The sequence below is a fragment of the Oryctolagus cuniculus genome, chromosome 11 (assembly GCF_051225735.1).
Source record: "Oryctolagus cuniculus isolate XC-2025 breed Fujian yellow rabbit chromosome 11, ASM5122573v1, whole genome shotgun sequence".
Classification (NCBI taxonomy): domain Eukaryota; kingdom Metazoa; phylum Chordata; class Mammalia; order Lagomorpha; family Leporidae; genus Oryctolagus; species Oryctolagus cuniculus.
Genome location: NC_142877.1, coordinates 12,649,652 through 12,676,608, shown reverse-complemented (window position 1 = coordinate 12,676,608; position 26,957 = coordinate 12,649,652). Strand labels below are relative to the sequence as shown.

The 26,957-nt window shown below is 58.5% G+C and overlaps 1 protein-coding gene across 9 annotated transcripts in view; it reads left to right on the top strand.

The window, feature by feature from the left end:
- EYA2 (EYA transcriptional coactivator and phosphatase 2) overlaps positions 1 to 26,957 on the top strand; it is a 210,869-nt gene that overhangs the window by 172,452 nt on the left and 11,460 nt on the right. For all 9 annotated transcript variants that reach the window (XM_089307904.1, XM_089307902.1, XM_017350738.4 and 6 more), the window contains exons 10-11: positions 15,500 to 15,589; positions 26,141 to 26,199. In XM_089307904.1, the coding sequence (XP_089164030.1) occupies positions 15,500 to 15,589; positions 26,141 to 26,199 (149 nt within the window). The remainder of the gene's footprint in view (positions 1 to 15,499; positions 15,590 to 26,140; positions 26,200 to 26,957) is intronic.

Sequence of the window (26,957 nt, the reverse complement as noted above, 5' to 3'; positions counted from 1 at the left end):
GGAGCATCAGAGTACATCCCCCCTGTGGCGTGCGTGGGCAGTGAAGCCAGCGGGGCCCGGGGACCCCAGGGAGGTCCCTAGATTGCCTGCCCCTCCCCTCCCTCTCCCACATACTTCTTTTTTATTTTAATGGTTCCATTTCTTTATTTGAGAGATGGATGAGACAACACTGGTCCATTCCAGGGCTGGGCCCTGCCAAAGCCTGGAGCTTGTAGCTCAATGCAGGTCTCTCCCACGCGTGGCAGGAACTCGGGGCCTGCGTTAGCGGGGATCTCCTAGGAGGACCCAGAGCCGGAGCCAGGTGTCAAGCCCAGGCGTCCTACACGCATGTGGGCATCTTAGCCACGTGATCAAGTGCCCGCCCTTGAACTCCCAGTACCCTGGCCGATCTGCTTCTCCGGCACACGAAGCTCCTTCCTGTCCCAGGGACTTGGCAGGGACTGTCCCTCCCCCCCAGACCATCCGGGGCTTCCCACAGGTGTCCCCTGCAGAGAGGGGCCCCCTGGTGGCACCTACAACATGCAGACACACCCGTCCCTCCCTCTCACCCTCCTGCACATCATCAGGTTTCATCTCGGCACCTGTCTCTGAAACAAAACGTGTTAGTTCTTCATGGTCCATCCCCTTCTTTGAAATGTAAGTCCCAAGTGGCAAAGACCCTCAGTGTCTGGGAACAAGGACAGCGTGGCTCGATGGTCTGGAGCAGGGGGGCGGTGACCTCTCCATCCCGTGAGCCAAGTCTGGCCACCTCCTGTTCCTTTTTACATAAAGTTTTATTGTAACGTGGCCATGCCCGTTCATTTCCATATTGTCTGCGGCTGGTGTGAGGCAGGGTTGGGTGGTGGCAGTGGAGACCGTACAAGCCACATAGCTCTCCTGTCTGTTTTAAAATGTCCCCCCCACCTCCGGTCTAGAGGGTGGTCGCTGGAACCAGCCTGCTCACGTTCGAGCAAGCCACTGTGCCTCAGTTTCCACCGCAGTAGCTTGGGTAAAATAGTGGTAATTCTTCCCTCCTCGGGTCACTGGGGGAGGATTACAGGAGGGACAGCAAGTGCTGGGAGCTGAGCCTGCTCCAGGAGAATGAATGGGTGACGTGTCTTCTAAAGAAGTGTGGTGCTGCCCGTGTGCAGGGTCCCCCCGCCGGGGCAGCCCTGCCAAAGCGTGGCCGCTGCTCCCAGGAGCGGAGGCTGCGCCGTGCGGTGAGGACGCGCTCAGTGCCGGACGGCGGCAGCAGGCACCTGCCAGGTCAGGCCGGGCGCAATCTCGTGGTCTCCCGTGTCGTGGAAAGGCCCTCGCTCCCAGACAGTGACTCGTGTTGGGTCACCTCTCCGGGGTTCTCAGAAGGTTCCCAGGACGCGGGAAACCCTCACGCCTGTAGGTCCTCGTCCTGCTCAGGATGCGGGAAACCCTCACGCCTGTAGGTCCTCGTCCTGCTCACTTCCAGCTCCGTTATCGCTTTTTGCCTTTAAATTTATTTCCCAGTAAAATGCTTTAAAAGCTGCTAGGCATATCCAGCTAAAAGGACATGCTTCAGAGGATAAAAAAAAAAAAAAAGGGCTGAGTAGCTGCATGGAACCCCAGAAGAGAACTGGCTTAGACGTCTTTGTTCTCTTAAACTTGACCGTGACCTCATCATCGTCGTCTGTCTGACTCCCGGGATTCAGCGATGATGGGATTGATCCTCCGGTCTTTTGCTCGAGTTCATAACAAATAGATCCGTTTGCCGAGCTGAGAAGGGCTTTTCTCTCTTCTGCGTTCTGGAAACTGCCACGGAAGCCGGGTTTGTTCAGCCTCGCTGTTTAAACATGTGAATCAACCTATTTTTTTCCTTACAGCCATCATTTTCTTGTCTTCCTCTTAAAAAAAATTTTTTTTAAACACGCTGATCTGTTTTCCAGGAGTTTCCAAGTAATTAAACCCAATTAAAACCATTAAATTCTTTCTTTTAATGACAACTTTATTATTAAAAGCTAACCTGCAAGAGGCGATTTAACAGGCAAAGCCCTTCATTGTGTGCTAATCCATCGCTAACCTCTGGCTGACACTCCCGAGAGATAAACCCCACAGAATGGGGAGGGAGTTTACTGAATGGCTTTAATTAATACTTTTCTTCCTTGTGGCAGAGTAATTATTTGATCAGCTTGTAAACAGCTACTTGGCAGTGATGTTTTTTTAAAGGCCCAGTTGGGCTGGGTTGGTGCGATGGCTTTGATTTGCTTTGTGTGCTTGGGGGTCTTGTGTTTAAAAGGGTTTGGGGGGCGGGGGATCCCGACTCCAGACCAGGCACAGAAGGGCCTCGTCCCGAGGGCGGACGGCTGGCAGCTGCGAGGCCAGGGCAGGCAGCAGCTGCTGTCCTGGTGAGCCTTCTGCAGGGTGGGCAGGCCCGCCCCGCGCAGCCAGCGCCAGCAAGCCCAGACAGGGTCTCCGCCAAGACACAAGCCTGGCTCCGGGGCGGTCTGGTGCTAAGAGGAGCGAGAAGGCCTGGGCTCGCACAGTGCTAAGCCGGTCGCCTCCCCTGACCTTCCCCTCGGGAGGCCACGGGAGCAAGGGCCAGGTACGGTCAGCCAGGCCCGTGAGTGAGAGCCACAGCCCCGCCAGCCATGCCTGCCGAGAGCTGGGAGTCCTGGCAGGGGGCTCTCTGTCCGCCAGGGCTTCGCTCTCGGGGAGGTGGGGACTGGGGGTGCCCACGCCAGCGTGACGAGGAAGTGGGTGCTGCCAGGTGAGGGGACCTGCCCGAGTCACGTCCCTGCTCGCAGGAAGGCGGCCTGGCCCAGCAGCCGCGCACGGCTCCCGCGGGTGGGCCACACAGCCCCTGGAGACAGCAGAGTGGCCCCTCCCACCTGCTGCTTGGCGGATATAGCTAGCTTTTTTTTATTTTTAAGTTTTGCTCATGACTTAGCCCGCTCTGTAATCCCAGAGAGAATGCAAAGACCAAGGGTCTCAAGTCACTGTGAATGGGGTTCTCACCTGCAGGTGGTCGTGCCCCCCAGGGGACATGCCTGGGGGTGGGGGTGCTGTTGGCACCCAGCTGTCGCCAGCCCCCTACCATGGACAGGACCCCACGACAGAATGGCCTGGCCCTAAATGTCACCCGTGCCAGGGGCAGAACACCCCCTAACATGGCATCGTGGAGGCGTTCTAGTGTGCTCACCAGGCCCCTCCCAAAACTGGGCCAAATCTTCTTGAAAACAGATTGATCCCGTGAACGCGAGAATGGGGGTTTTCCAGTAGTTCGTCCAAAAAGCTAACGGTTCTCCACTAGCCGTGAGTCCCTGAATCATGGCACACGGAGCCTGGAAGACAACCTCAACTCCCAGGCAGCTGCGTCTGCTCATGTTTCCTGGGGGAAATGGCCGAGGCGGGCTCAGAGCAGGCTCCCAGGCGCCGCACCGGAGCCGCTGCGGGTGAGGGAGGGTCTGAGACACGGCAGGGGGCGGTCTGACATGGCAGGAGGGGGTCTTAGCCGCCAACGCCTCTAGCAGCCGCCAGCACTCGGCCCCTGGGACCTGGGAGCACAAAGACAAGCCGCGGGGAGCGGCAGGGAGGCAGGGGGTTACCGGTGAGCTCGGCTCTTCTGTACCGAGTCCAGGAAATGCGCAGGGCCCAGGGCGGTAGGGGGAACACAGGGCCATCCTGCGTCCCCTCGGAAGCCCAGCGTCACCGGAAGGGAGGACCGTCCTGAGACTGAGGAAGCCCAGGGTCACCGGAAGGGAGGACCGTCCTGAGACTGAGGAAGGGCCGTACTGGGCCTCAGCCCGGGTCCGCACGTCTGTCCATCGTCCTCTCGACTTCGGAAGTGTCCTCTCGTTCAGTGAATGGCCTGACTCGTGAAATGTAGGCGTCGACGGTTTTCAACCAGGCCATTATAAAAAAAAAAAAAAAAAAAAAAAAGATTGAAAGATTGTCGTCTGTGTTAAGCCTCTCTCCTCTCCCTTATTTAATGAGGAAGTTTATGTCATTAGTTCCTTTGAGGACATAGTGCCGTGGTCAGGATTTTGGGGGGCAGTCCTGGCTTTGAGCCCCAGCTCCGCCGCTTGTCAGCGGGTCCCTGGATGGGTGACGTCATCATGAGGGTCTTGGTTCACCTGGGCAGCAGGGAAGAGACACCGGGAGCAGGAGATGTGGTGTGCACAGGCTCACACGCGTGCATTCCGTCCTCGAAAAAGTGCTCAGCTGAGCGCCTGACGTCGGGGCCGCGTCCCAGGTACGAGGGACGTGGAGATGGCGCTCGTGGGACTCGTCTCCTGGTTGTGGCGGAGGCACCGGAAGTCATCAGTAAATGACGTCAAGAACTACAGCGGGGTGAGGGATGAGGAGTGAGTGGGGAGTTTGTGTCTTGGGTGGAGTGGTCGGAGAAGGCCTTTCCAGCGCTGGAAACAAGAACTGAAAGTCATGAAGTCATGCCTGCCGTGAGAGAGTCTGGGGTAAGGGAATTTCTGGCAACAAGAACAATAAGTGCAAAGGCCCTGAGGCAGGAGCAGGGTGCACGGTTGAGGGGCAGAGAGGTCACAGAAGGAAGCCAGCTTCCCTCAGAGGGCCGGGGGAAAATCAGTGGGCTTTAACTGAGAAAGGACAGTCCCGAGTCTGGCAGGCAGGTGGACGACAGGCTTGGGGGAGAAGGGAACCCAGCACGGACACCTGCTGGCTGTCTCCCCCTGCACCACGCCCCTCTCTAGGAAGAGCCAAAGGCTCTTAGGGTGAGCTCGGTAACACGAGGCAGGTCACGCGTCCAGCACAGAGCTCAGGACACAGTGCTCACCCCGACCCAGGAGGGCCTGAGAAGGAGCCTTTTTATTTGGGGGAAGCGTCTCTGAGGCCCTGGCTCTTTGGAAGACCGTGCACCTCCCTGTGTGCCCCCATCCTGCCCCCAGGCGGGATCGAGTGGGGCTGACCGGCAGAGGGGTTGGTATCAGGATCTGAGTCACGCTTTGCTTGCTAGTTTTTTCTAAGGCAGATTTCAGTTTTGTCACACACCCAAGACCCTTTTAAAATATATATATGTATTTTATATACATATATACTTTATATACTGTCGCTCCCCCTCTTCGTGGAGGAACGACACAGAACCCTGCGCTGTTCTTTCGTCTGCTCGGCCCTCCCCGGGTTTGCTGCTGATTCTTCCCGGGTTGGCTACTATCCCTTCCACCTCCGTGGAAGGGCGGTTCCCCCTGGCCACATTCCCCACTTCCGCAGGGGAGCGGCACACCGCCGGCCAGCTCTCTGGGGGGCTGCACAGGTGTTCCCCTTAGATGTTCCTAGTGCATGCCGTCTCTCTCCTCCTTTATAGTCCTCCTCCGCCAATCCTAACTCAGCTGCCCACACGCCGAGTACGCTGCTCTCCTCCAATCAGGAGCAAGTCCTACAGTTTATTAGTTGAACTGGAGGCAGCTGTGCGGAAGCTGTTTACTTCTCTCCCAGTGCCATATTGTGGGAGAGCAGATGCATAGAATAAGTCTTAATTCCAGTAACTCAGTCCAGTCCGGGCTGCTCCCCACAGATCCCCCTTTCTTTTTATTTTTGGCGTTGATACGCGCCTGTCTTCGGTGTCCCGCGGCACACACTCTGCTCTGCTTGCTAGAGTTGCCCACAGGTTCTTACAAGTCCTATCAATCAGGCAAACCGAATTCGGGTCCTCTCTTCGCCATGTTGTGAGGAGGTTTTTAGGCGCTGATGCGTGCCTGTGTTCGGTGCCCTGCAGCGCATGCTCTGCTCTGCCTGCAGGGGCTTACAAGCCCTAACAATCAGGCAAACCGAATCCAAGCCTTCTCATTGCCGTATTGTGGGGAAGAGTTATTGGTATTGATCCGTGCCTCTCTTCGGTGACCTGCAGCTCATACTCTGGTCGAGCTGCCTGCTGGTGCTTACCGCCTTACTAATCAGGCAGACCGAATCTAAGCTCTCTCATTGCTGTGTTGTGGGGAGGCCTTATTGATGTTAATTCGTGCCTGTCTTCGGTGACCTGCGGCGCATAAGCTGCTAGCCGCCCGCAGGTGCTCACCACCTCCCTAATCAGGCAGACCGAATCCAAGCTTTCTCATTGCCATGTTGAGGGGAGGCCTTTCTATTTCTCTATTTCTCTATCTCCGGGCATTCCTATTTCTCCCATTTTACTTCTATCTTCCAGCATTCCTATTTCTCTCACTTTACTTCTAAACTTCTGTTTCTCTTATCCCCGCGGCTTCCCGGCGGCGCTCGCCCCGAGGCTGCTTCTCGGCACCTCGCCCCGCGGCAGCTTCACGGCTCTGCGCGGCTTCCCGGCGCCTCGCCCCGCCGGCGGGCTCCCGGCTCTGCACGGCTCGGCTTCGCACGCACACTCCGCGGTCTCCACGCCCCTTCGCGTCTGAACCACGGCCTCGCGCCAGCCCCGCGTTCCCTATCTATTCACGCCCAGTGCTCTCTCTGCACGCGGCGGCTTCCGCGAATGTTTCCGCCACCACCGGCATTCAGTCCAAGTTCCCCGGACTAACCTGGCGAATTTCAACCTGGCGGCCCACGTCTCTGCCTCTGGTTCCAGATCTTCGCCTCTTGCTCCCCGGGGTGACTTGAAGAATTCCAAGGTGGCTTATGTCTCCGCCTCGGCCTGCACTCGCGGCTTCATCCTCCCTAACATTTTTCTCTACCCGGTATGTTTCCCTAAGTTTTCTTCCAACAATATTCCTCCCTCATTTCTCCTGGCTTCTCCCCACAGTCCGTATCCGAGTCTAAGTTTCTTCTAGGTTTCACTTTCACTTTCAACCTGCAGTCCGTATCTAAGTCTAAGTTTCTTCTTGCTTTCACTTTCAATCCTGACTTCTTTCCCACAGTCCATATCCGAGTCTATGCCTAGGCTTTCAATAGCTTCTTCCGGCACCTAGGCTCTTTGCTAGTCTCTCTCTCCAGTATTTTCCCACTTCTTCCCGTTTCTTCCCTCCTAAGTTTCCTATCCGTCCTAGGTTTCCTATCCGAGTCACGGCACCATTATGTCGCTCCCCCTCTTCGTGGAGGAACGACACAGAACCCTGCGCTGTTCTTTCGTCTGCTCGGCCCTCCCCGGGTTTGCTGCTGATTCTTCCCGGGTTGGCTACTATCCCTTCCACCTCCGTGGAAGGGCGGTTCCCCCTGGCCACATTCCCCACTTCCGCAGGGGAGCGGCACACCGCCGGCCGGCTCTTTGGGGGGCTGCACAGGTGTTCCCCTTAGACGTTCCTAGTGCATGCCGTCTCTCTCCTCCTTTATAGTCCTCCTCCGCCAATCCTAACTCGGCTGCCCACACGCCGAGTACGCTGCTCTCCAATCAGGAGCAAGTCCTACAGTTTATTGGTTGAACTGGAGGCAGCTGTGCGGAAGCTGTTTACTTCTCTCCCAGTGCCATATTGTGGGAGAGCAGATGCATAGAATAAGTCTTAATTCCAGTAACTCAGTCCAGTCCGGGCTGCTCCCCACAATATACATATATAACTTATTTTATGCACATACATACTTTATTTGAGAGGCAGAGACACAGAGAGAGATTTAGATCTTCAGTCTACTGGTTCACTCCCCAGATGCTGTCCATCAGTGCCCAGGGCTGGATCAGGCCGAAGCCAGGAGCAGGAGCTCCATCTGGGTCTCCCACGTGGGCGGCAGGGCCCAGACACTAGAGCCACCAATCGGACTTGAGCACCGGCTCTGCACTGGGGGACCCAGGTGTCCCAAACAGTATCTTAACTGCTCCGCCAGCCACCTGTCCTCAGAGCCCCCTCTGGGCTGGCCATTAAGCTAGCAATAGGGTTGAGACCCCCATACCCCATATCAGAGGCTTGGGTTCGAGTCCTAGCTCTGCTCCTTTTTTTCTTCTTTAAAGATTTATTTATTTATTTGAAAGAGTTACACGGCGGGGGGGGGGGGGGGGGGCGGGTCTTCTATCCGCTGGTTCACTCCCCAACTGGCTGCAATGGCCGGAACTGCAATGATCCAAAGCCAGGAGCCAGGAGCTTCTTCCAGGTCTCCCATGCGGGTGCAGGGGCCCAAGGACTTGGCCATCTTCTACTGCTTTCCCAGGCCATAGCAGAGAGCTGGATAGGAAGTGGAGCAGCCGGGTCTCAAACCGATGCCCATGTGGGATGCTGGCACTTCAGGCCAGGGCGTTAACCCGCTGCACCACAGCTCCAACCCCCAGCTCTGCTCCCTGTTCTGGTTCCCTGCACGTGTGCGCCCTTGGAGGCAAGAGGGGATTGCTCAAGTCCGTGGGTCCCCACCTTCCACCATGGAGACCTGGATCGAATCCCCAGTTCCTGGCTTCAGCCCAGCCCCGTCCTGGCCCTTGTAGGCACTTGGGGAGGGAATCAGTGGATGGGAGTGCTTTCTCTGCCTGTCTGCCTCTTAAGATCTTTAATGCCCCCTTGTACTGTCCTGAAACAGAAATCTTAAATAAGGCAGCCTCCCCACTCACTGCCGTATACCATCCTAACTGTAATAGCCAGGAGAGGAATAAAAGAAGAAAATGCATTTTGTTGAGTCCGTAAGTGCCCGGGCACAGCCACGTAGAAGACGGAATGAAGTCTCCAGTGTTTGCGGCTGCGCCTCACAGGTTGCGTCCAAGAGAAGCGAGAAGCGCTGGAGCCGTTGGCAGAGGAAGATGGATGGGGGAGGGACCCGAATACAAACACACGCAGTCAGCGGCGGTCAGAGCCTGGATTTCTGGAGTGGAGTGAGATGCCGCTCAGCTGATCAGAAACTGGTGGTTTTTTACAACATGAGTGTCTGACGGGATGAGAAATTCACAAGGAGGCTGGGAGGCGTTTCCGTTGTGTCCAGCATCCCGAGGCATGGTGAGAGACGAACATCCGTGGCACTCCCAGATGACACCGTCTCCCAGTGAGCGTGAGAATTCCAAACCCTGCTCCAGGAGGTGCCCCATCCACAGAGCACCACTGCCCCAAGACTGAGCCCAGAGAGGATGTCCCCAGGAGAGCCGCGTTTGGTGACCGTCTGATCCTGTGCTGTAGAATGGATGGCCCCATCACCTGTGGATCTGCAGGTGTGATTGGGTGGCCCCAGTGGAATCACAAGATCCGGCGAAGGGGAAGGCGGGAGGTCAGAGTGGACAGTGGCTGCTGAGAGAGGAGAGGGGTTGTGAGTAAGGGGCGGGCCATGAGCCAGCAAGTGCAGGAGGCTTCTAGAAACTGAAACGGGCCGGCGCTGTGGTGAAGCAGGAAAAGCCACCACCTGCAGTGCCAGCATCCCATATGGGCGCTGGTTTGGGTCCCGGCTGCTCCACATCCGATCCAGCTCTCTGCTATGGCCTGGGAAAGCAGTAGAAGATGGCCCAAATCCTTGGGCCCCTGCACCCACATGGGAGACCCAGTGGAAGCTCCTGGCTCCTGCCTTCGGAGCAGCACAGCTCTGGCCATTGCGGCCAACTGGGGAGTGAACCAGAGGATGGAAGACCTCTCTCTCTCTCTCTCTCTGCCTCTCCTTCCCTCTCTGTGTAACTCTGCCTTTCAAATAAATAAATAAATCTTTAAAAAGAAAAAAACTGAAACAAGGCAAGAAAACCATGTTAAATGCTTATGTATTTATTTATTTTCCTCTACCTGAGAGAGAGAGAGAGAGAGATTTCTTTTGCTGGCTTAAGCCCCAAATGCCCTCAACAGCCAGGGCTGGGCCAGGTTGAAGCCAGGAGCCAGGAGCCCCATCTTGGGCATTCGTGTGAGGGGCAGGGGCCTGAGGGCTGGACCAGCCTCCACTGCCTTCCCAGATGCATCTGCAGAGAGCTGGGTGGGAAACAGGGTAGCCCAGGCTCAAGCAGGCGCTCCAGTGCTCCAGTGGGGGATGGTGGCAGCTTCACCCACAGCACCCGAACGCCTGCCCGACACCTTGGCTAAGCTTCCGATCTCTTGGAGCTGTGTAAGAATGAACCGACACTGTTTGAAGCCGTCAGGCGTGTGCGCCCATGTTACAGCAGTCACAGGAAACTCGGCGCTTGTGCCGATGTTCGGGATTGCTTCTGCCGGGGCGAGTGGCACCGACTGTAATAACACAGCTGCCCTGTAGCCGGCAGAACCTCAGAGGTGTTGCAAGAATGGCTGCGGCTTGGAAATGCGGGCTCAAATGATCACCTAGGAATTTCTAAGCGGGGAGGGTTTCTGTTGGCAGACTCTGGACTCCTTGCCTTTTGCTAGTACTCCTGAGGCACCAGGTGTTTGGGGAGACGCCTCACGAGTTACCCCACAGGAGCCCTCACTGTGTGTACTCAGATAAGGAAACTGAGGCCCAGGGACCGTGAACCTGCAAGGTGATGCACGGGGGAGTGACAACCCCAGGACGGGGACCCGGGTCCTGCTGACCCCGTGGCTGACTCTCACTGACATCCTTGTCTCCGGCCACTCGCACGCGCACCTGGTGAGTGATGGAGGCCGTCTGTGGTGGTCCCTTGGAGGTGGCTTTTGCCCCGTTAGGTAATGCTTGTGTGAAGGGGAGGTTGGTGCCCCCAGACCGGCAGTAACACAGGCTTTTCCATGGACTTGGCGTAACTGACCACTGGGTGGGGACACCACGAGGTGCCGTCAGGAGAGGTAATTGGATCTCTCTGAAGTGCTTCCTGGCAAAGCCTGATCATCGCCAAGAGGAGCGGTGCGTCTGGCCTGCCCACCGGCACTGCTATGCTGGAGACACCCCCTGTTGCCTGGACGTGGCCAGGTTGCACGCCGAGGCCAGAATCTTTGATTACAAGTGAGAGACCCAGGACACACTAGTCGAAGCCAGAAAGGCAGATGTGCTTGACCACATGACCCAAGCGTAGAAACAGACTCCACACACAGTGGGATCCAGACCCCAAGTCATTTCCTGCGACTCTGAGAGTGCCAGGCCGGCTGTGCCCGCGCGGTGACAGAGCTGGCTGCCAGCATCGTGCAGCCCACCTCTGCCAGATCGCCCCCCGCCCGGTGGGGGGGAGGGACGGTGTCTCCTCCCTGAGAGCTGGAGCTGACGTCCTGGGGCCACTTCCTGCTGGCTCAGACGGGCCGCACGGCCCTCGCTGATCTGTCACGATGATCCTGGCCAGACCTGGTTGCAAGGTCTCCCTGGCAAGACAGCAGTGGCTGTTATTTTGCTGCAAATTATGAGCAGCTGCTTTACATTTATGACAGCTCCTGCCCAGAGAGGGTAAGTTCTGTCTGCCGTATCAGGCCACCTCCTTTGCAAACCAGCTGGGCTGTCCCGAAGGTGTTCAGTACAGAGGCTGGCTTGGGGGTCCCGAGACCACGGGCAGGCTCAGTGATCTACGAGGGCTCCCCAGGCCCAGCAAAGCTGCTGTACCCCTTGGCACTTCCCAGGACCCAGATTAAGATCAGGAAAGGAAGAGGGACACGGGAGGAAGTCAGGAGAGACCCGGAGCCACCTCCAGCTGTCCTCGCCCAGCGGAGCCCCGGCACCGCTCGCTTCCCCACCCCCGTCCCCCCCACACCGTGTGACCCCACGTGCAAGGTGCAGCCCCCCGGGGCGGCCCGGGGATGCCAGTGAGGAGTCGGTGCCTGTGAGGACCTGAAGGAAGACCTCTTTTTAGGAATGTGCAGGGTTTGAGCAACATCGGGCTGCCAGGTTAACCCTTTCCTGCTCAGCCAGGAGATCTTCACAGCAGGGACCACCCCCAAATAAAATCAGCTGAATGGTCAGCCTGCACAGAGACCACTAGGTACCAGAGGTGCCTGTGCATTTGGGGGTCCCTGGGGGGACAGCACACCCTTTCTGTCCAGGCACACAGGCACCATGGTGTAGACCGAGGATAATGGGCATGGCTCGGGTCAGACCTGAGTTTCAATCCCAGCATTGCCCTGACAAGTGGAGTGACGCGGAGCAAGTCACATGGTCGCGATAGCGATGGTGACAGCAATACGCATCGCGCTGTTAGAGCGCTCCGCCTCTGTTCACTGTTTCAGCCGTGGTTCTCGGCTCTTAGCGGTCATTTTAAATTTTTTAACACAGTCACAGTAGCAAATGCATTTCCTACACACTCGCACCCCAACCGAAGTGCAAGTTCACTGCTGCTGGGCGTGCTGGACTGTGGTCTGTGCCAGAGACTGGCAGGCTTTCTGTAAGGGAGACCCAGCGCTTTAGACCTCCGGCCAGGCTCCGTGTTGACCGCTCGTCTCTGCCACCGTCACGTGAAAGCAGCCGCAAACATTCAGCGAACAGATGGGCGCCATTGTGTTCCAATAAAATATTTGCAAAACGGGGGAGCAGGCCACGGTTTGTTGGCTCCTGAATTCTTTTGGATTTTTATCAGTCTTTTTTTTTTCTTCTTTTTTTAATGATGGTTATCAAATACCCACTGAGAGGAGTGTAAACTTTTAAAAACTCAATCATCATAATGACCCTCTCAGGTAGAGAGTCTGGCTTACAGTGAGAGACTGAGGCTTGCAGAGGTGAAGTGACTCGGGTGAGGTCCCGCACTGGTGAGAAGTGGGCGTGGCCTTGGGACGGTCGTCTGGTGCAGGGCTTAAGTGGCTGCTTGGGACACCTGCACCTCCCATCTGAGCGCCTGGGTTCAGGCACCAGCCCCGCTCTTGATTCCAGCGACCTCCTAGTGCACACCCTGGGAGGCAGCAGGTGATGGCTCAAGGACCTGGGTCCCAGCCACTGCCTGGGAGACGCGGGTTGAGTTCCTGACTCCTGGCCTTGGCCTGGCCCGGCCCCAGCTGTTGTGGGTGTCTGGGGAGTGAACCAGCAAATGGAAGTGCACACTCGCTAGCTTGCTCCCTCCCTCTCTCTCTCTCAAATAAAAAATTAATTTTCTTTATTTGAAAAATATGGAGGTAGGCTCGGCCTTCAGTCTGGAGTGGCTGTGGTCCTGCAGCCAGCACAGTACAGAGCCCCAAAGGGCCTGGTCCCCAAAGCCAGATTCGGGGGGAGGTTCCCGCCTGCCTTTTGTCCGAAGGATGGAGGTGCTGGCCGTAGTGTGCACCCTCGTTGGATGCCTCTCACAGTCGTCTGCACAAAGTGCTCCCTACTTGGAAAACACAGCAAAGAAAATGCTTTAGTAGACAAGAGTTCTGATTCATTAAAACAACCATTTGATTAAAACGTGGACTCTCATTTCAGCCCTTGGTTGATGTTCTCACCCCTCCCCTCCATCCAAGAAATACAGTGATCCACAAAGCAGAGCTTTGAGCAGCCTGTGTGGCCGAAAGACCCACCGTGCTCCTCGGACCAGGAGGACGTCATCAACAGTGCAGAACACGGGGCCACAGAGCCGCCGGCCACACCCTCCGCAGCTGCCCAGAGCCGCAGCACGGCCTCCCGGACACAGGCCTGCGCAGCCCACGGCCCTTCCCCAAAACGGGGGGAAATGCCCTCGCCCGAGCTTTCAGAGATCCTGGAGGCACAGTCAAAGTGAGACGTTGTCATCGTCTCGCAGGGTCGGGTGTCTGAGGGGCAGGCACACCTGGAGCGGTGGCAGCAAGCAGCTGTACCGCGGCACACAGCTCCCTCCCCGCTTCCTCACTGGCCGAGTACTGTGGGGGTACAGTCGCCTAAATCAGGAAGTTACCCCCTCCTGCCTTCTCTGTACTTCCTCTTAGCAGGTGGCTACTCTGCAGCGTCGGTTTGCCTGGTGAGTTTTGCCACATCTGCAGTCAGCTAGCAGTAATTTTACACTCTGTGTTGAAAATGCACCACCAGAGATTTTCTTAGAAAAACCAAGCCTGGAGAAATGTGCACATCGGGGCACCCTGGAAAAATCCGTAGGGCCCCCGTCTGGTTTGCCCCTCCCCTGGGAGGGAGCCGCCAGCCACTTCTGCAAGGTGCCACCCACCCAGCCTGCCTGCATCTGAGGGCCATTCCCGTGGAAGCCTGTTTTGGAAAAACTCCCTTTTCTGGGTTCTGCGTTCTGGTTCCTGTTGATCGGACTGTGAAAGCAGTCCACGGAGGCCACACTTGTTGAGGAAATTAACCACTGATTTTATTTTTGCAAAGCAAAGGAATAATGATTAAGAAAGTGGTTTTAAATAAAAAAAATTTTTTTAAATACAAAAAGGACCGGCACCGTGGCTCACTTGGCTAATCTTCCGCCTGCGGCACTGGCATCCCATATGGGTACCAGGTTCTAGTTCCGGTTGCTCCTCTTCTAGTCCAGCTCTCTGCTGTGGCCCGGGAGGGCAGTGGAGGATGGTCCAAGTGCTTGGGCCCTTGGACCTGCGTGGGAGACTTGGAAGAAGCTCCTGGCTTTGGATCGGCACAGCACCGGCCATAGTGGCCATTTGGGGAGTGAATCAGCAGATGGAAGACCTTTCTCTCTGTCTCTCTTTCTCACTGTCTGTAATTCTACCTGTCAAATAAAAAAAATAAACTGGCTTTGTCTTCACATGCGTGGCACCTTAAGGGCTTTGGCACGCTTGATTTCCCGCTGGATTTATGAGAAGCGACTTCCTGTGTTTGAGGGTGCAAAGCAGTGGATGTGACGGTAGCCAGCCGTCGGGGGCGCTCGCACCCCTGGCGCTGGACTGGCAGTGCGCCGTCTCTAATTCTCGCCGCAGCATCAGGTGGCTGAGGGTGAGCGTGTTGGAGGAGGCAGTGGCCTTGGATGAGATGAGGTACCCGGGTGAAAGCCACCACCGCTGTGGCTTCCTCTGCCTGGCAGGAGCACGGGGCAGGCGGGGCTCGCTCCACACCGTCCCAGGTGGCGTAAGGCGGCAGGCACGGGGGTGCGTCTCCGGGGGGGCGTTGGAGGCAGCCTGACGGCAGCCCGAGGTGAAGCCGAGGGCCTCCACCTGGCCTTCCCTCGTGAGGTGTTTCGTTGCCGCCGTCCTGAGTCCCCAGCGGTGAGGGTCTTTATTCTCCTAGCCCCTCAGTCTTTGCAACCCTGGAAAAACATTTTCTTCCTGGGTAAAGAGGCCTGGCCCAGGACAGGCTCCGTGTTAGTTGGCTCCTGGGACGAGGGTTCTTTTCTTCCAGGCTTTTCGGCTTCGGCACAGCACTTTCCTGGGGTCCCACTGCGTAGCTGCAGACCACCGTGCAAGCAGGGTTTAGGGAAGCCTGGCGTCGTGAGAATGTTGATGGCGTGCACGCCGGGGAGGGAGGGCGGACTCTGCAGGCTTCCCCTGGGGGTGCTGGGTGGCTTTACAGCCCTTACATTTTTAATTGCACAATAAATCACTGGTTTATAGAAGGTGCTGGATGATGCTAAAGTTCACCTGGTCATCACTTCTAGTTCCTGTTCCCTCCTCTCCACCTTCCAGAAAAAAAAAAAAGAAAAACCCTGCTCTCTGGCCTCTGGGCATAATCCTTTGTTGGTTAAGAACTCGTGCTCATCAGTGCCTGGGGAAACACCCGGGGCATTTGCTGTGTTTCCGAGCTACGGTCATAGCGTGCAGTACGCAGCACACGTTGTAGGCAGCAAACGCCATCTTCATCCTCTTGCATCCTTTGAGCCCGGGGGCCCTTGACCTTGGCTGCACGTTGGCATCCCCTAGGGTCTGTCAGAAGTGGGGGTAGGTGTGGGGTGACGGTGCCGCGCCCGAGTGACTCTCTTCCCTGTCTCCAGGACACCACAGCGTCGGTGCGCATCGGCCTCATGATGGAGGAGATGATCTTCAACCTGGCGGACACGCACCTGTTCTTCAACGACTTGGAGGTTTGTAGCCCTGGCTGATCCCTGCCGTAGGGAACCGCCCGCCTCCAGCCTGGGAGCAAAAGACGCTGCCTTTCCTTTCTTCCCTATTTTTTTTTTTCTTTGAGCGGATTGAAAGGTTTGCTAGCAACCCCCTGGGAGGTCCAGACCATGGCGGCGGCAGCTTATTGGAAACACGTGGCCGGCTGACCTGCCCCACGGCCCTGAGCCATGCGGGGCCTTTGCTGTCCGCCCCAGCCGTGATGTGCACTGGCGGTTGTACTAATCCAATAAGGGCTGCGTCGCTTCTTCCTCCTGAAATTTGCTACTTAATAAGTTTATTAAGGCAAATTAGTGCGGCTCCTCCGGGGTCGGTAATAATTAGCAGCGGGCCAGGATGGAAGCTTTTAAAAACAGTTTCCATTCTCCTGAAAGGATGTTTTACAAAGACAGCGAGTGAGCACGAGCAGAGGGGATATGCTGCTATCGAAAGTGTCGGCTCCCGAGCAAGATGCGTGGGAGGCTGGGAGGTAGGAAATGGGGGAGGGGGGTTGGAAATAGCTGTAACTCAGGTGTCTGTACCTGGTGCGTATCGGAAGATCTGGGAGGGAGTTCCAGTGGAAAACACATTCCAAACAGAACTATTTAAGCAAAGGCAAAGATACTAAAAAGCTGTATAAAGATAAGGGCAAGGAATTGCACTCCCCCAAAAATCCAGGCACAGAGAAACTAATGCATTCCAGAGTTAATCTGTGAGCTCCCTGGTAGCCAAAGCGAAGAGGGTAATACAATGAATTACTCCCCTCTAGCAAACCAGCAGGCACCAAGGTTTGGTTGGTAAAAGGTTCAGCGTGAGAACCTAAAGCTTTGTAAATTAGGTCTGCATTATTGTTCAACAGATTTAAAGACAACCCAAGCTAAAACTGTGCGGGAAAGAACAGTTCCACTCCTGCTGCTAGGAGTGCGTCTCCCAGGGATCTGTGCAGTCTCGGGAGCGCAGCCGTGAAGGAGAATTCGAGAGGCGCAGCCCCAGGACCGCCTGGCTGCCGGGCCGGCCGCGCAGGGCGTCTCATGGGGAGGAGCCAGGGTTTCTTCCCGGGCTGCACGGAGGAAGGTCTCTGCCGAAATGACCAGTCGTGTGTCCCGTCCGCTCTGAGGCAGCTCGGGCCTCAGTCTTCCCATCTTTACAATGGAATGAATGTTCTCCGCCCACGTCTGTCTCAAAGGCGGGGTCCAGGTGGGAGCCTGAGGCACAAGAGAGCTTTGCAGTCAGGGAGACCACGGGTGTCAGGGCCCCGATGGACGGCTCAGGGCTTAGGGGAGACGGGGGCGGGAGGAACTGAGTTAAACAAACACAAAACCCGTGGCAGCCGAGGCCAGCAAATATTTCTGGAGCCCAGTGTGGTCAAGACTTGGCTGGTTGCAAACACCGCGACCCAGCAGGCTTAGCAAACCCCGGGCAGTCCACTGCGGATGGGCCCTTCGCCCGTCACCCCCACGTCCGTTCCACAAGAACAGGGGCCGCGCCGTCTGGTTGACCCTAATCCCCAGGGCTCCGGCAATAAACAACCAAGCCAGTCCGTGACCAAGATGTTCATGGTAGTGGGAAGGATACGAAACATTAACAAAGACATTGAGACATGGGGACAGCGCCCTCCGGGGGTCAGGAAGGTCCCCTGAGGATGTGGCACTTGAGCTGCGTGATGACGGGGGTGGAGGTCTGGGGAGGAGGGACAGCGGTGCAAAGGCCCTGGGGTGAGACACATGTGAGGTCATCAGGGACGAGCGAGAAGGCTCAGAGGCCACCGTGCGTGAGTCAAGGCCCAGGGTGGCCAGGACAGGGAGACGAGTGTAGAGAGGGAGGTGCCGTCATAGTCCGAGTGTATGCTAAGTACCAGGCACAGCCGTGGGGCCAGGCAGCACGAAGCAGGGGGGACCTGCCATATGGACAGCGTGGCAGTCGGAGTGGGAGGGGGAGGCGGGGAGCCCAGTGATGAGGGCCCCGCGGAGAAGAGAGGGTTGGCTGCGGGAGAAAGACAATGCTGCAGGAAGAGGCAGGGGCGGGAGGGAGAGGCAGGCAGGGCTCAGGGCTCCGCCTGCTCCCGCGCTAGGGAGGAAGGCACGGGCGTGCGGTGGGGTGTGGGGCCTCCTACTGTCTGGGGCACGTGGGTCTGAGATGGCTGAGACCCCCCAGTGAGGAGCCCAGGTCAGCAGGCGGCTGCACGGGTCGAAGCGCCTGTGCGGTCCCCACCCCGGCCACGCACTAGATCCGCGTGGCTCTCGGCTGGACTTGTGGCACAGAGCCAGGGTTGCCAGCCGAGGTCTTCGGAGTCCGCCCCCTCCCCCGACCCTCGCCGGCCATAGTGAAAGTCCTGCTCAGGGCAGCCAGTTTGTTTTTGTTCCCTGCGTGTTTTTCTAAAAATGTCCCTGATGCCAGAAGCCCCCGGGGCGCCTCTGCACAACTGAAACAAGAGAATTCAGACTCACCCAAGGGAAAACACTGTGTGGGTCGGTGCAAGGCAGCCCCTAGGGGAGGCCGGGCGAGGCCGGTGCTCAGGCCCGGCTCCTGCACCAGCGGGGACAAAGTCAGGGCCACTGCTTTCGGAGCCGGCGGCGCTGCCTGGGAGGGTCCACTCCTGCACCCTGCAGCTCTGCGCGGGGAACGCCATGGACTCCCAGCAAACAGAACACAGCGGAGACCCAGGCCCTGCGGCATGGCCCCTGCAGCGGGGGAGGCAGACCCCAAGACTCAGCGAGTGCCCCGCAGAGAGGCCAGGAGGGGCGGGGGGAGGCTCGCACACGTTCTCACGGCTCCTACAACCAGGGAGCAGAGACGGAGGAGGTGAGGCAGGCGTGCTGCGGGTGGCTGGGGGAACAGCAGTGCAAAGGCCCTGAGGCCTGGTCAAGGTTGGCGGGCTCCCAGAGGAGGCCAGGGAGCAGGAAGGACGGTGGTGAGCCATCGGGGCAGGCCCTCTGTGTCATCACCGGCTCTGGTCCCCGCTAAGGGCGACAGGAAGCTGGTGAGGATTCACGTTGCATCCTGGACTCGTGGTCCACAGGCTCCCTCTGGCTGCCTGGGGGGGAACAGACCACGGTCAGCGCTCAGGGCGGAAGCAGGCGTCTGCCTCCCCGCTGACAGCACCCAGGAGCCCAAGGGACTGGGCGGGGATGAGGCAGTGCCAAGTTCAGCTGTTTCTGAGAATGTCCACTGTGGTAGCCACCAGCCGCACTTGAACCCTGGCTGTGCCCTGGAGCACTGAGTTATTCACCGTATTTGATTTTAACTGAGTTCAGCCTACGCAGCCACACGCAGGTGGCAGCCACTGTATTGGACGGCACGGGACCTTGATGTCGCAGTAGAAGCGTTACCTACTAGACAGGCAGCCCAAAGCCCGCCACCTCCGGCGGCCACTGTCGGGTTCTGCTGAGGGCCCCTTTCCTGGCTCACGGGCAGCTGCTTCTCCTGTGTCTTCACATGACCTTTCCCTGGCTTGTGGGTGGACAGAGAGAGGAGAGCGCACGCGGGATTATAAGGACACTTGTCCTACTGGGAGAGGTCACACACTCGCTTAGCCTTAATGCCCCTGTTAGAGACCCCGTCTCCAAACGCCAAGTGAGGGTGAGGATTTCGACCCACAACTTTGAAGAGAGCACAAAGAGTCAGCCTGTAACACTGATCTACAAGTGGGGAAACTGAGGCACACAGTGGCTGAGTGAACAGCCCCATGTCACCTCATTGGCAGTGACGGCATTTGGATGCAGGCAACCTGGTCCCCGGGCCCTCGCCCTCACCCACTGGGCTGTGTGGCCCATGCCAGGCCGGGCTCAGAGGAGAGGGAGTGTGGGGAGGGCTGGGGCAGCCGCAAAGCATGACGGAGGGCAGAGGAGCAGGAGGGGGAGCCCCAGGGAAGTGGGGGGCCGCCTGGGTGGGGCCGTGCCTCGGTTCTCTGTGCGTGTGCAGAACAAAGCTCACACACGCAACCACAGCCGGCGTGGGAACTCCCAGCACCCCTTGCTCCCCACAGAGATGGGCAAGCACCTGGCAGGGGCCAAAGCTTAGACAAGGGGTCTGTGGGCATTTCCAGAAAGGCCGCCGACGCGTGTGGACGGGGAGAGGCATGGTTGGGGCTGAGAGGAGGCCCGGCCGGGAATGACACGCCCAGAGGCCAGGGATCGGCCGTGCCCTGCTCGGCCCCACACAGGACCTCAGAGGGCAGGCATCCCCCTGATAGGGGTGGGGAAACTGAGGCACAGCAGGTCCTCTTACCTGCGGCTGCCAGGTACGGAGCTCTTGTCCGGCCCCCGACCGCACCCGGGAATGACCCCGCTGAACCCCCATGGCCACCTCACACGGCCGACGGGGTTTTCATGCGCCTTGGACAGATGAGGTGGAGGCACGGAGAGGCGACCTTCCTGGGGCCACACAGCAGCGCCGTGATCCCAGGCCCAGCTGGCCCGTTTACCCTGCCCAGAGGGTGGATGTGGGGGAGTGGCCACGGGTCCGCAGGGTCTTCCCCCAGCACAAGAGGGGCTTTGGCCGAAGCTGCCCCCGCGGGCCGAGGAGCGGGCAGGGAGCCACTGGGAGACGCTGCCCGAGCTTTGGGAAGGCTGTGCAGGGGACTCGAGCGGCTGGTGTGAGGGCGGAACGCGGCTGCTTGCCTGACACGCGGGCCGGGCCGAGAGTCCGATGTACGCCCGGGAGCTGTCGGGGAGAGTAATAGTCCACCGTGCGCACTCTGCCAGCTCACCGAGGCGTCCCGCCCGCCGGCCTTCCCCTCCCGGGCAGCAGGCCCCTCTGTGGCTCGCCCAGGGCAGCACTGAGCATCGTGTTTAAGATAAACAGCTGCCAGGATGGGCCAGGGAGTCCAGCTGGGCCATTTTTCTGAACGAGATTTGTCAGCGATGTCCATTCTGTAGGGCAGAAAGTCATGGGGCCCGGCGGAAAGCCAGAGAGCCCGGCACCCTCGCCTAATCAGCAGGTTGTCCCCGAGCCCGCGGCACAGACTCGCAGTGACCAGAAGACGAGTGTCGGCTCTGTGGGGTGCAGGAAAGCGTGATCCAGACACAAGACTGCAGCCTGGGGTCACTCGCTGTGACAGCGGGGAAATGAGTCAGGCCCAGCGAGGAGCAGGAAAAGGGCCAAGTGCGGACGGACAGAGGACACGCACGTCGGGAGTGTTTTCCGAGACGCTGCTGTGTGGGTGAGAGAAGTCCTCCACAGGGTAGCGGGTGCCGGTGTGGTTTGCTCTGCGAGGACTGGCTCGTGGATTCACTCCTGGGCTTTTCCCGGCAAAGCTCTTCACGCGAGGGGACGCAGGTGGGGGTTCTGGAATCTCAGGGGTCTGAGGGGAGCCAGGAGCGTGCAGACCCACAGAAGCGCAGTGAGAAAGCTGCTGCCGGCCGACAGGAGATGGAACACGCTCCGTGCTCGCCCCGGCGCTTTCCCACCGCGGGGAGCCAGGGGCAGCTCCAAGCAGGAGTCCAGGGAACGCGACCCACAGGGTGTAGAAGAGCAGACCCAGCCCGCAAAAACCCTGACGGGAGCCCCACAGGCTGACGAGAAAGGACACGGGACCGTCGCTTGTCCAGCAGGAAGAAACACAGGCCATCGATAAAGATCACGACGCAGGCCGAGCGAGGGTGGACCGGGACAGACGCTGGGACACCGTGACAGCCTCCTGGGACAGAGCAGGGGGCCCTGAGCAGGGTCAGGTGGTTTTCTCCCTCACGCCCCACGCACCCCACACGGGAGCCCGCTCCTGCCCTCACACCGGCTCTCAGCGTCACTTCTCCGCGCCTATTCCAGCAGTCAGCTTCCTGTTGGAGCCAACCTCTGCCCTCTTGCCTGGGACCCAGCTCCCTCCCGGGTGCCCTGGGACCCGGCTCACTGTGCTCCTCCGGCATCCTAGGATCCTCGCACTCGCCTCCCGTCCCCACAGCGGTGCCTCAGACCACACTACCAGCTCGAACAAATTAGAGAGAGAGAGAGAATCATCCAGAATGGAAGGGTGAACATGACTTCCGATCCAGAGAAGTTTCACGTGCTGTAACGAGGAGAAATCCGTGCACACACTGTTCCCCTGAATTTGTCTTCTCTTCTTAATGACCACAGTTAGCCCCAGGGGAAATACAAAATAAATAAACTGAGGACCATAAGAAGTCACTGTTGTTAAACATGTGTTCCCCAAAAAGCCCCAGGGTCCGCTGGTCTTAACCAGACTTGGAGGAAGGAGCCAGCCCGTCCCAGGCAGAGTGCAGAGTGCAGAGTGCAGGGGCGAGGAGCCCCCCGAGACTAAAGCTGGGCGTGGGGCATGTGGCAAGAGGGCAGATGTGCCGTCGGGGGCCGGGGGGGGGGGGGGAGCGGCAACTCCCAGGAGGCCAGCAGGAGCTTCCTGCAGATACTGGCCGAGCTGGGGGGGGGGGGGGCTGCAGAGGGGAGGGGACTGGGCTGTACCTAGTACCATTTTCTGAGCGCCTGCCGCCTGCCTAGTAACACAGCCGTGAGCAGACGTATCAGCCACGTTTCCTAATTTAAATTTAAAAAGAGACCTCGCTGTGTCTCCTGGGAGGGCCCAGAAGATAGGGCACCCCTGTGGCACTGTGCACAGCCTGCACGGAGTGGGGCCCAACACCACTCTGCAACGCAAGGAGCCGGGGCCCCTGGGGAGGTGGCTGCTTCTAGCAGCGGGGCAGGAAATGCACGCGATCAGTGCCGGAAATTAAGGAAGCGCCCCGGAGTGCACAGCTGGGCGATGTCCGAGGGACGTGGGATCGCTGCAGAGCTCCCAGGGCCTCGTCGGGAACGATTCGGCTGATAAACTAAAGAACATGACCCTGGACTCCGACTCGGAATACACTATGTGTCCAGGGGCCCGTCCTCCCACCGTGGTTCATCCGCAGCTTCACGTCCAGCACTTCCAGTTCCCGGTGGTCAGCTACCGCCCAAAAATACCACGTGGAAAATTCCAGAAATGAATACTTCCGAAGCGTCCCGCCGCCTGCCAGTCTGAGCGGCGTGATGAAGTCCCGCAGCATCCAGCGCTGTCCGCCTGCGGCCCGAGCCGTCCCTCGGTCCCGCGTTTCCGGGCTGTCTGTGCCGCCCGCCCGCCTGCCCGCCGCTTTGCATCTCAGTGGCCACAGCAGCCGTGGCAGCATCACAGCGTTGTGTTCACGTCACCCTGACGTCACTTGCTGACGGCCGCAGACTGTGAAAGTCGTGAAGAAACTGGGCACTGTCCTGGCATCGTGAGCACATTCGGTAAATGCCCACTTCTATCCAGTGTCAGGTCTCCATCTCCGCGCCAGCGAGTCGTCGTAAAGTAATGGTATTCAGAAGCAACAGGTGCACACAGGACCCTCACCGTGCCCCCTACCGGTGCCTCACCAGGGAGACAGCTTCAATGGCTTTGTTGGGCCCCCAGCCCACCCCCGGGGTCCTCCCACCAGACCCCCAGACACAGGCACCTCCAGGGCTCTCTGTCTCCAGTTCCGTGTTCTAGGTGAGGAGCCAGAACAAATGCTTCCAACTGAACGGGCTCCTCTCACGCAGACCTGCTGTCACTCCAGGCGGGTCGCCCGCTAGCCTGTGTCTGTTGCACTGTCCAGTCTCCCCCCGAGGCGACGCGTCCCATCCCGGTGACCATCACGGGAGCCCTAGGTGGTTGCCACTCCCCCCTCCCCCAACCGCGGGTGATGCGTCTCCTTGCAGGAGGCCTCTGCAGGTGATGGAAAGTCATAGAGCCATCAAGGCAGGGTCTGCCCTGGGTGAGGGCCCGGCCACGCCACGCCACGCCACGCCACGCCTGTGTCAGGGCCAGGGAACCCTCCCTTCGTCTTTGCCAGTGGGTCCCCCTCGGACCCCTCCCCCAGGACAGTCACACATGAAGGTGTCCCCGCGGGGTCCTGGCGGCCCAGGCCCCCTCCGTCTTGCAGGGGGAGAGGGAACAGAGGCTCCCCCGCGTCGTCCAGCTCCCCTCCGGGCGGCTCGGCGGGTAACTCGATCCGGGTCAGCTGGCGAGCATGAGGTAGCGTCTAGCGGAGCGTCACGGTATTTTATGAAGTCCGAAATGTGATCGCTACTGTTGTCGCACTTTAGCGCCCCCAGCAACCCCCTCGCAGATGAGGAAGCCAGAGCCTCCCACATACCTTTCCCCTGACATCAAGGAAAGCCCGGGGAACCCTGCCCAGGGCCCGAGCCCCCGCGACCCCCAGCGCGGCCTTGGGGAGGGGGCGGTTTCCAGCTTCAGGCAAAGCAGTGCCGGGGTGGAGATCCACCGTGGGCTCCGTGCTCCGTGGGCCTGGGTCTGTGAAGTCAGCAGCATCACTGGCACGAGGGGGTGGCCGGTCCAGGCTCCTGTGCCTGGTGGGCACCTGTGGACCCACCAGGGACTGAGTCACCAGCAAAGGTCAAGTGCAGCCAGGCAGAGGCCCCAGGCCACGCGGCCACGGTACAGGAGTGCAAGCCCCACGCTGTCGGGGAAAATGCCTGAGAGCGACTGAGAATCAGGGAGAAGGGGAGGGAGAGGGCCCTCGGTCTACAGGCGGCCGCGCTTTCGAAGGTGTTCGCAGAGCCTAGCAGTTAAGACACCCATCGCTGATCAGAGCGCCTGCGTCGCGAGCCAGCTCTGGCCCGACTCCAGCCTCCTGCTAACGCGGATCCTGGGAGGCAGCGGTGATGGCTCCAGGAGTTGGGTCCCTACCACCCACACTGGAGACCTGGATGGAGCTCCTGGCCCAGCCCAGGCTGTTGTGGGCCTTTAAGGAGCAAACCAGCGGGTGGGAGAACCTCTCTCTCTCTCTCTCTCTCTCCCCCTCAAGTAAAAAAATAAACATAAAACATTTCTGTTTCAGCCTGGGGTAAGCTAAGTAGTTCTGTCTCCAGGCCAGTTTGCAAGCTCTTCCTTTTTTTTTTTTTTTTTTCCTGTTTTTTTTTTTTTTAAGATTTATTTATTAATTTAAGAGGCAGAGGGAGGTCTTCCATTGCTAGTTCACTCCCCAAATGGCTGTAAGGGCTGGAGCTGGGCCAATCGGAAGCCAGGAGCTTCTTCCAGGCCTCCCATGCGGGTGCAGGGACCCAAGCACTTGGGCCATCTTCCACTGCTTTCCCAGGCCATAGCAGAGAGTTGGATCAGAAGTGGAGCAGCCGGACTCGAACCGGCGCCCATATGGGATGCAGCACTGCAGGTGGAGATTTAGCCTATGCCACAGCGCCGGCCCACAAGCTCTTCCTAACTGGACTTACAAGGTAGCGGAGAAGCTGATGCCTGCCTCCTCTGCCCCCGGAGCAGCCCCGGCCACCGACTGCTCTGCACTGGTGGAAATACAAGCTCCGCTCAGCAAGCCCCCCCGCCCCCCGGCACTGAGCTCTCAAACTAAAGCTAAGGAACTGAATTTAAACTTTATTTCAGTTTAAATTAATTAAACATAGCTATAAATATCTATGTATGGCTGGTTGCTGTGGTGTGGGAGAGCATGGCCCTACATGCCTAAGTGCTCTTAGTTCCTTAAAGTGTGGGCGGGACCACTGTGGGAAAGGACACGCCCTCCGACAGGAGCCTTTACAGTACATCCCAGACCACCAAGCGCTGACCGCAGTCATGGGAAGAAGGCAAATAGGAAATAATGAGCAAAGGCGCTTAGGCGCACCCTAGACATCCGCTGAGTCACGAGTGGCCACTTAGTGTCCCGGGTCCCCCCTCTGTCCAGTTTCTCCACTGGGGCTTCCTTGGAGTATCCACCACATCTTGGCCATGAAGTGGACTCCCAGTGGCCACAGCCGACCCCCGAGGATCCAGGACCCCAACCCGGGCGCTCAGGTTCCAGAGCCTGGCCTCTTACGTAGTTTTCGCCAGTGTATCGTCCCAATATCCTTTATGACGGAGGCATAGTTGGCAGGGCCGGTGTGTGCCGTGCGTGGGTCCCCTGGGAGACGCGTGGTGCCCCCATGACTCTTGCCTGCAGAGTGACAGCCATCTCCCAGGGCTGCTGTTGCAAATGCCACGCACTTGGTGGCTTCAGGTGTGCGCATGCGTCGTCTTACAACCCCATGTCAGCCTCACTGGGGCAGAGAAGACACACCCGGGCCTCTGGGAGGCGGGGGTCCTGTCTGTGCCTGGCCCCCCAAGGTAACAATAGCAGAGGTCCCCTCCATCCGTCACCCCCCACCTGTGGGTCTAGTTTCATTTGCCCAGGGCTAACCAAGGTCTAAGAACGAGAGCACACAGTTTTCATTGTCACTGTCCATCTTGGACTGCACCACACACACACACGCACCACCTTCAGCGTGGTCTGTGGGGTTCTGTGCCGTCCGCAGTTTGCAGCGTCCACTGGGGTCTCGGGTAAGGGGCTTACAGGGGGACGGCTTCACCTGCAGACCCGTGTTCGTGAGGATGAATTGTACGTCCCCTCCTTAGAGAGACCGGGGGGCGGGGTGAGACTGAACCCACGGCACCAATGCCCAGATGAGGATCCAGCTGCTGACCCCCCACCCAGTGCCCACCCCACCCCTCCCCTCAGCAGGCCCCATCAGCTGATTAATGAGGCTCACTCGCCCGCTCTCTGTCTCCCCCCACCCAGGACTGTGACCAGATCCACGTTGACGACGTCTCCTCAGATGACAATGGCCAAGATTTAAGGTGGGAATTTGGGGAGGCGAAAGCTCACCTTTCAGCAGACGGTGAGGGGGTGCGGGCTCTCAGGACCAGCTGTGCCCCCGCCCCACAGCCCCTTCCACATCCCCTCTGCTCCACTTGTCTCTCTGTGTGTCTGTACTTTTCTGCTTACTGAAGTCATAGGTGCACAGGTAAAACTTCACACCACCCTCGGCCTTGCCTCCCAAGGTCACTGCCAGTGAGAGTCTGGTGTGTGTGCTTCAGGGCTTTGACTGTATTCGTTAGCATGCACACATCCTAATATAAAAATCCATCCGGTTGGTGCCCAAAAACATTTCTTGAGGCAGGCATTGTGGTGCAGCAGGTTATGCCACCACCTGGGATGCTAGCATCCTCTGTGAGTCCCAGTCCCAGCTGCTCCACTTCTGATCCAGCTCCCTGCGAATGCACCTGGGAAAGCAGCAGAAGACGGCCCAAGTGCTTGGGCCCCTGCACCCACATGGGAGACCTGGATGGAGTTCCAGGCTCCTGGCTTCAGCCTGGCTCAGCCCTGGCCGTTGCAGCCATTTGATGAGTCAACTAGTGGACAGAAGATTCTCTCTCTCTCTCCCTCTCTCCCTCTCTCCCTCCCTCCCTCCCTCTCTCCCTCTCTCCCTCCCTCTCTCCCTCCCTCCCTGCCTCTCCCCCCCACCCCTCCTCCTCTGTCTCCCCCTCACCCTCTTCTGTGTTGTCCCTCTCTCTGTGTAACTCTGCCTCTCAAATAAATAAGCCAATCTTTAAGA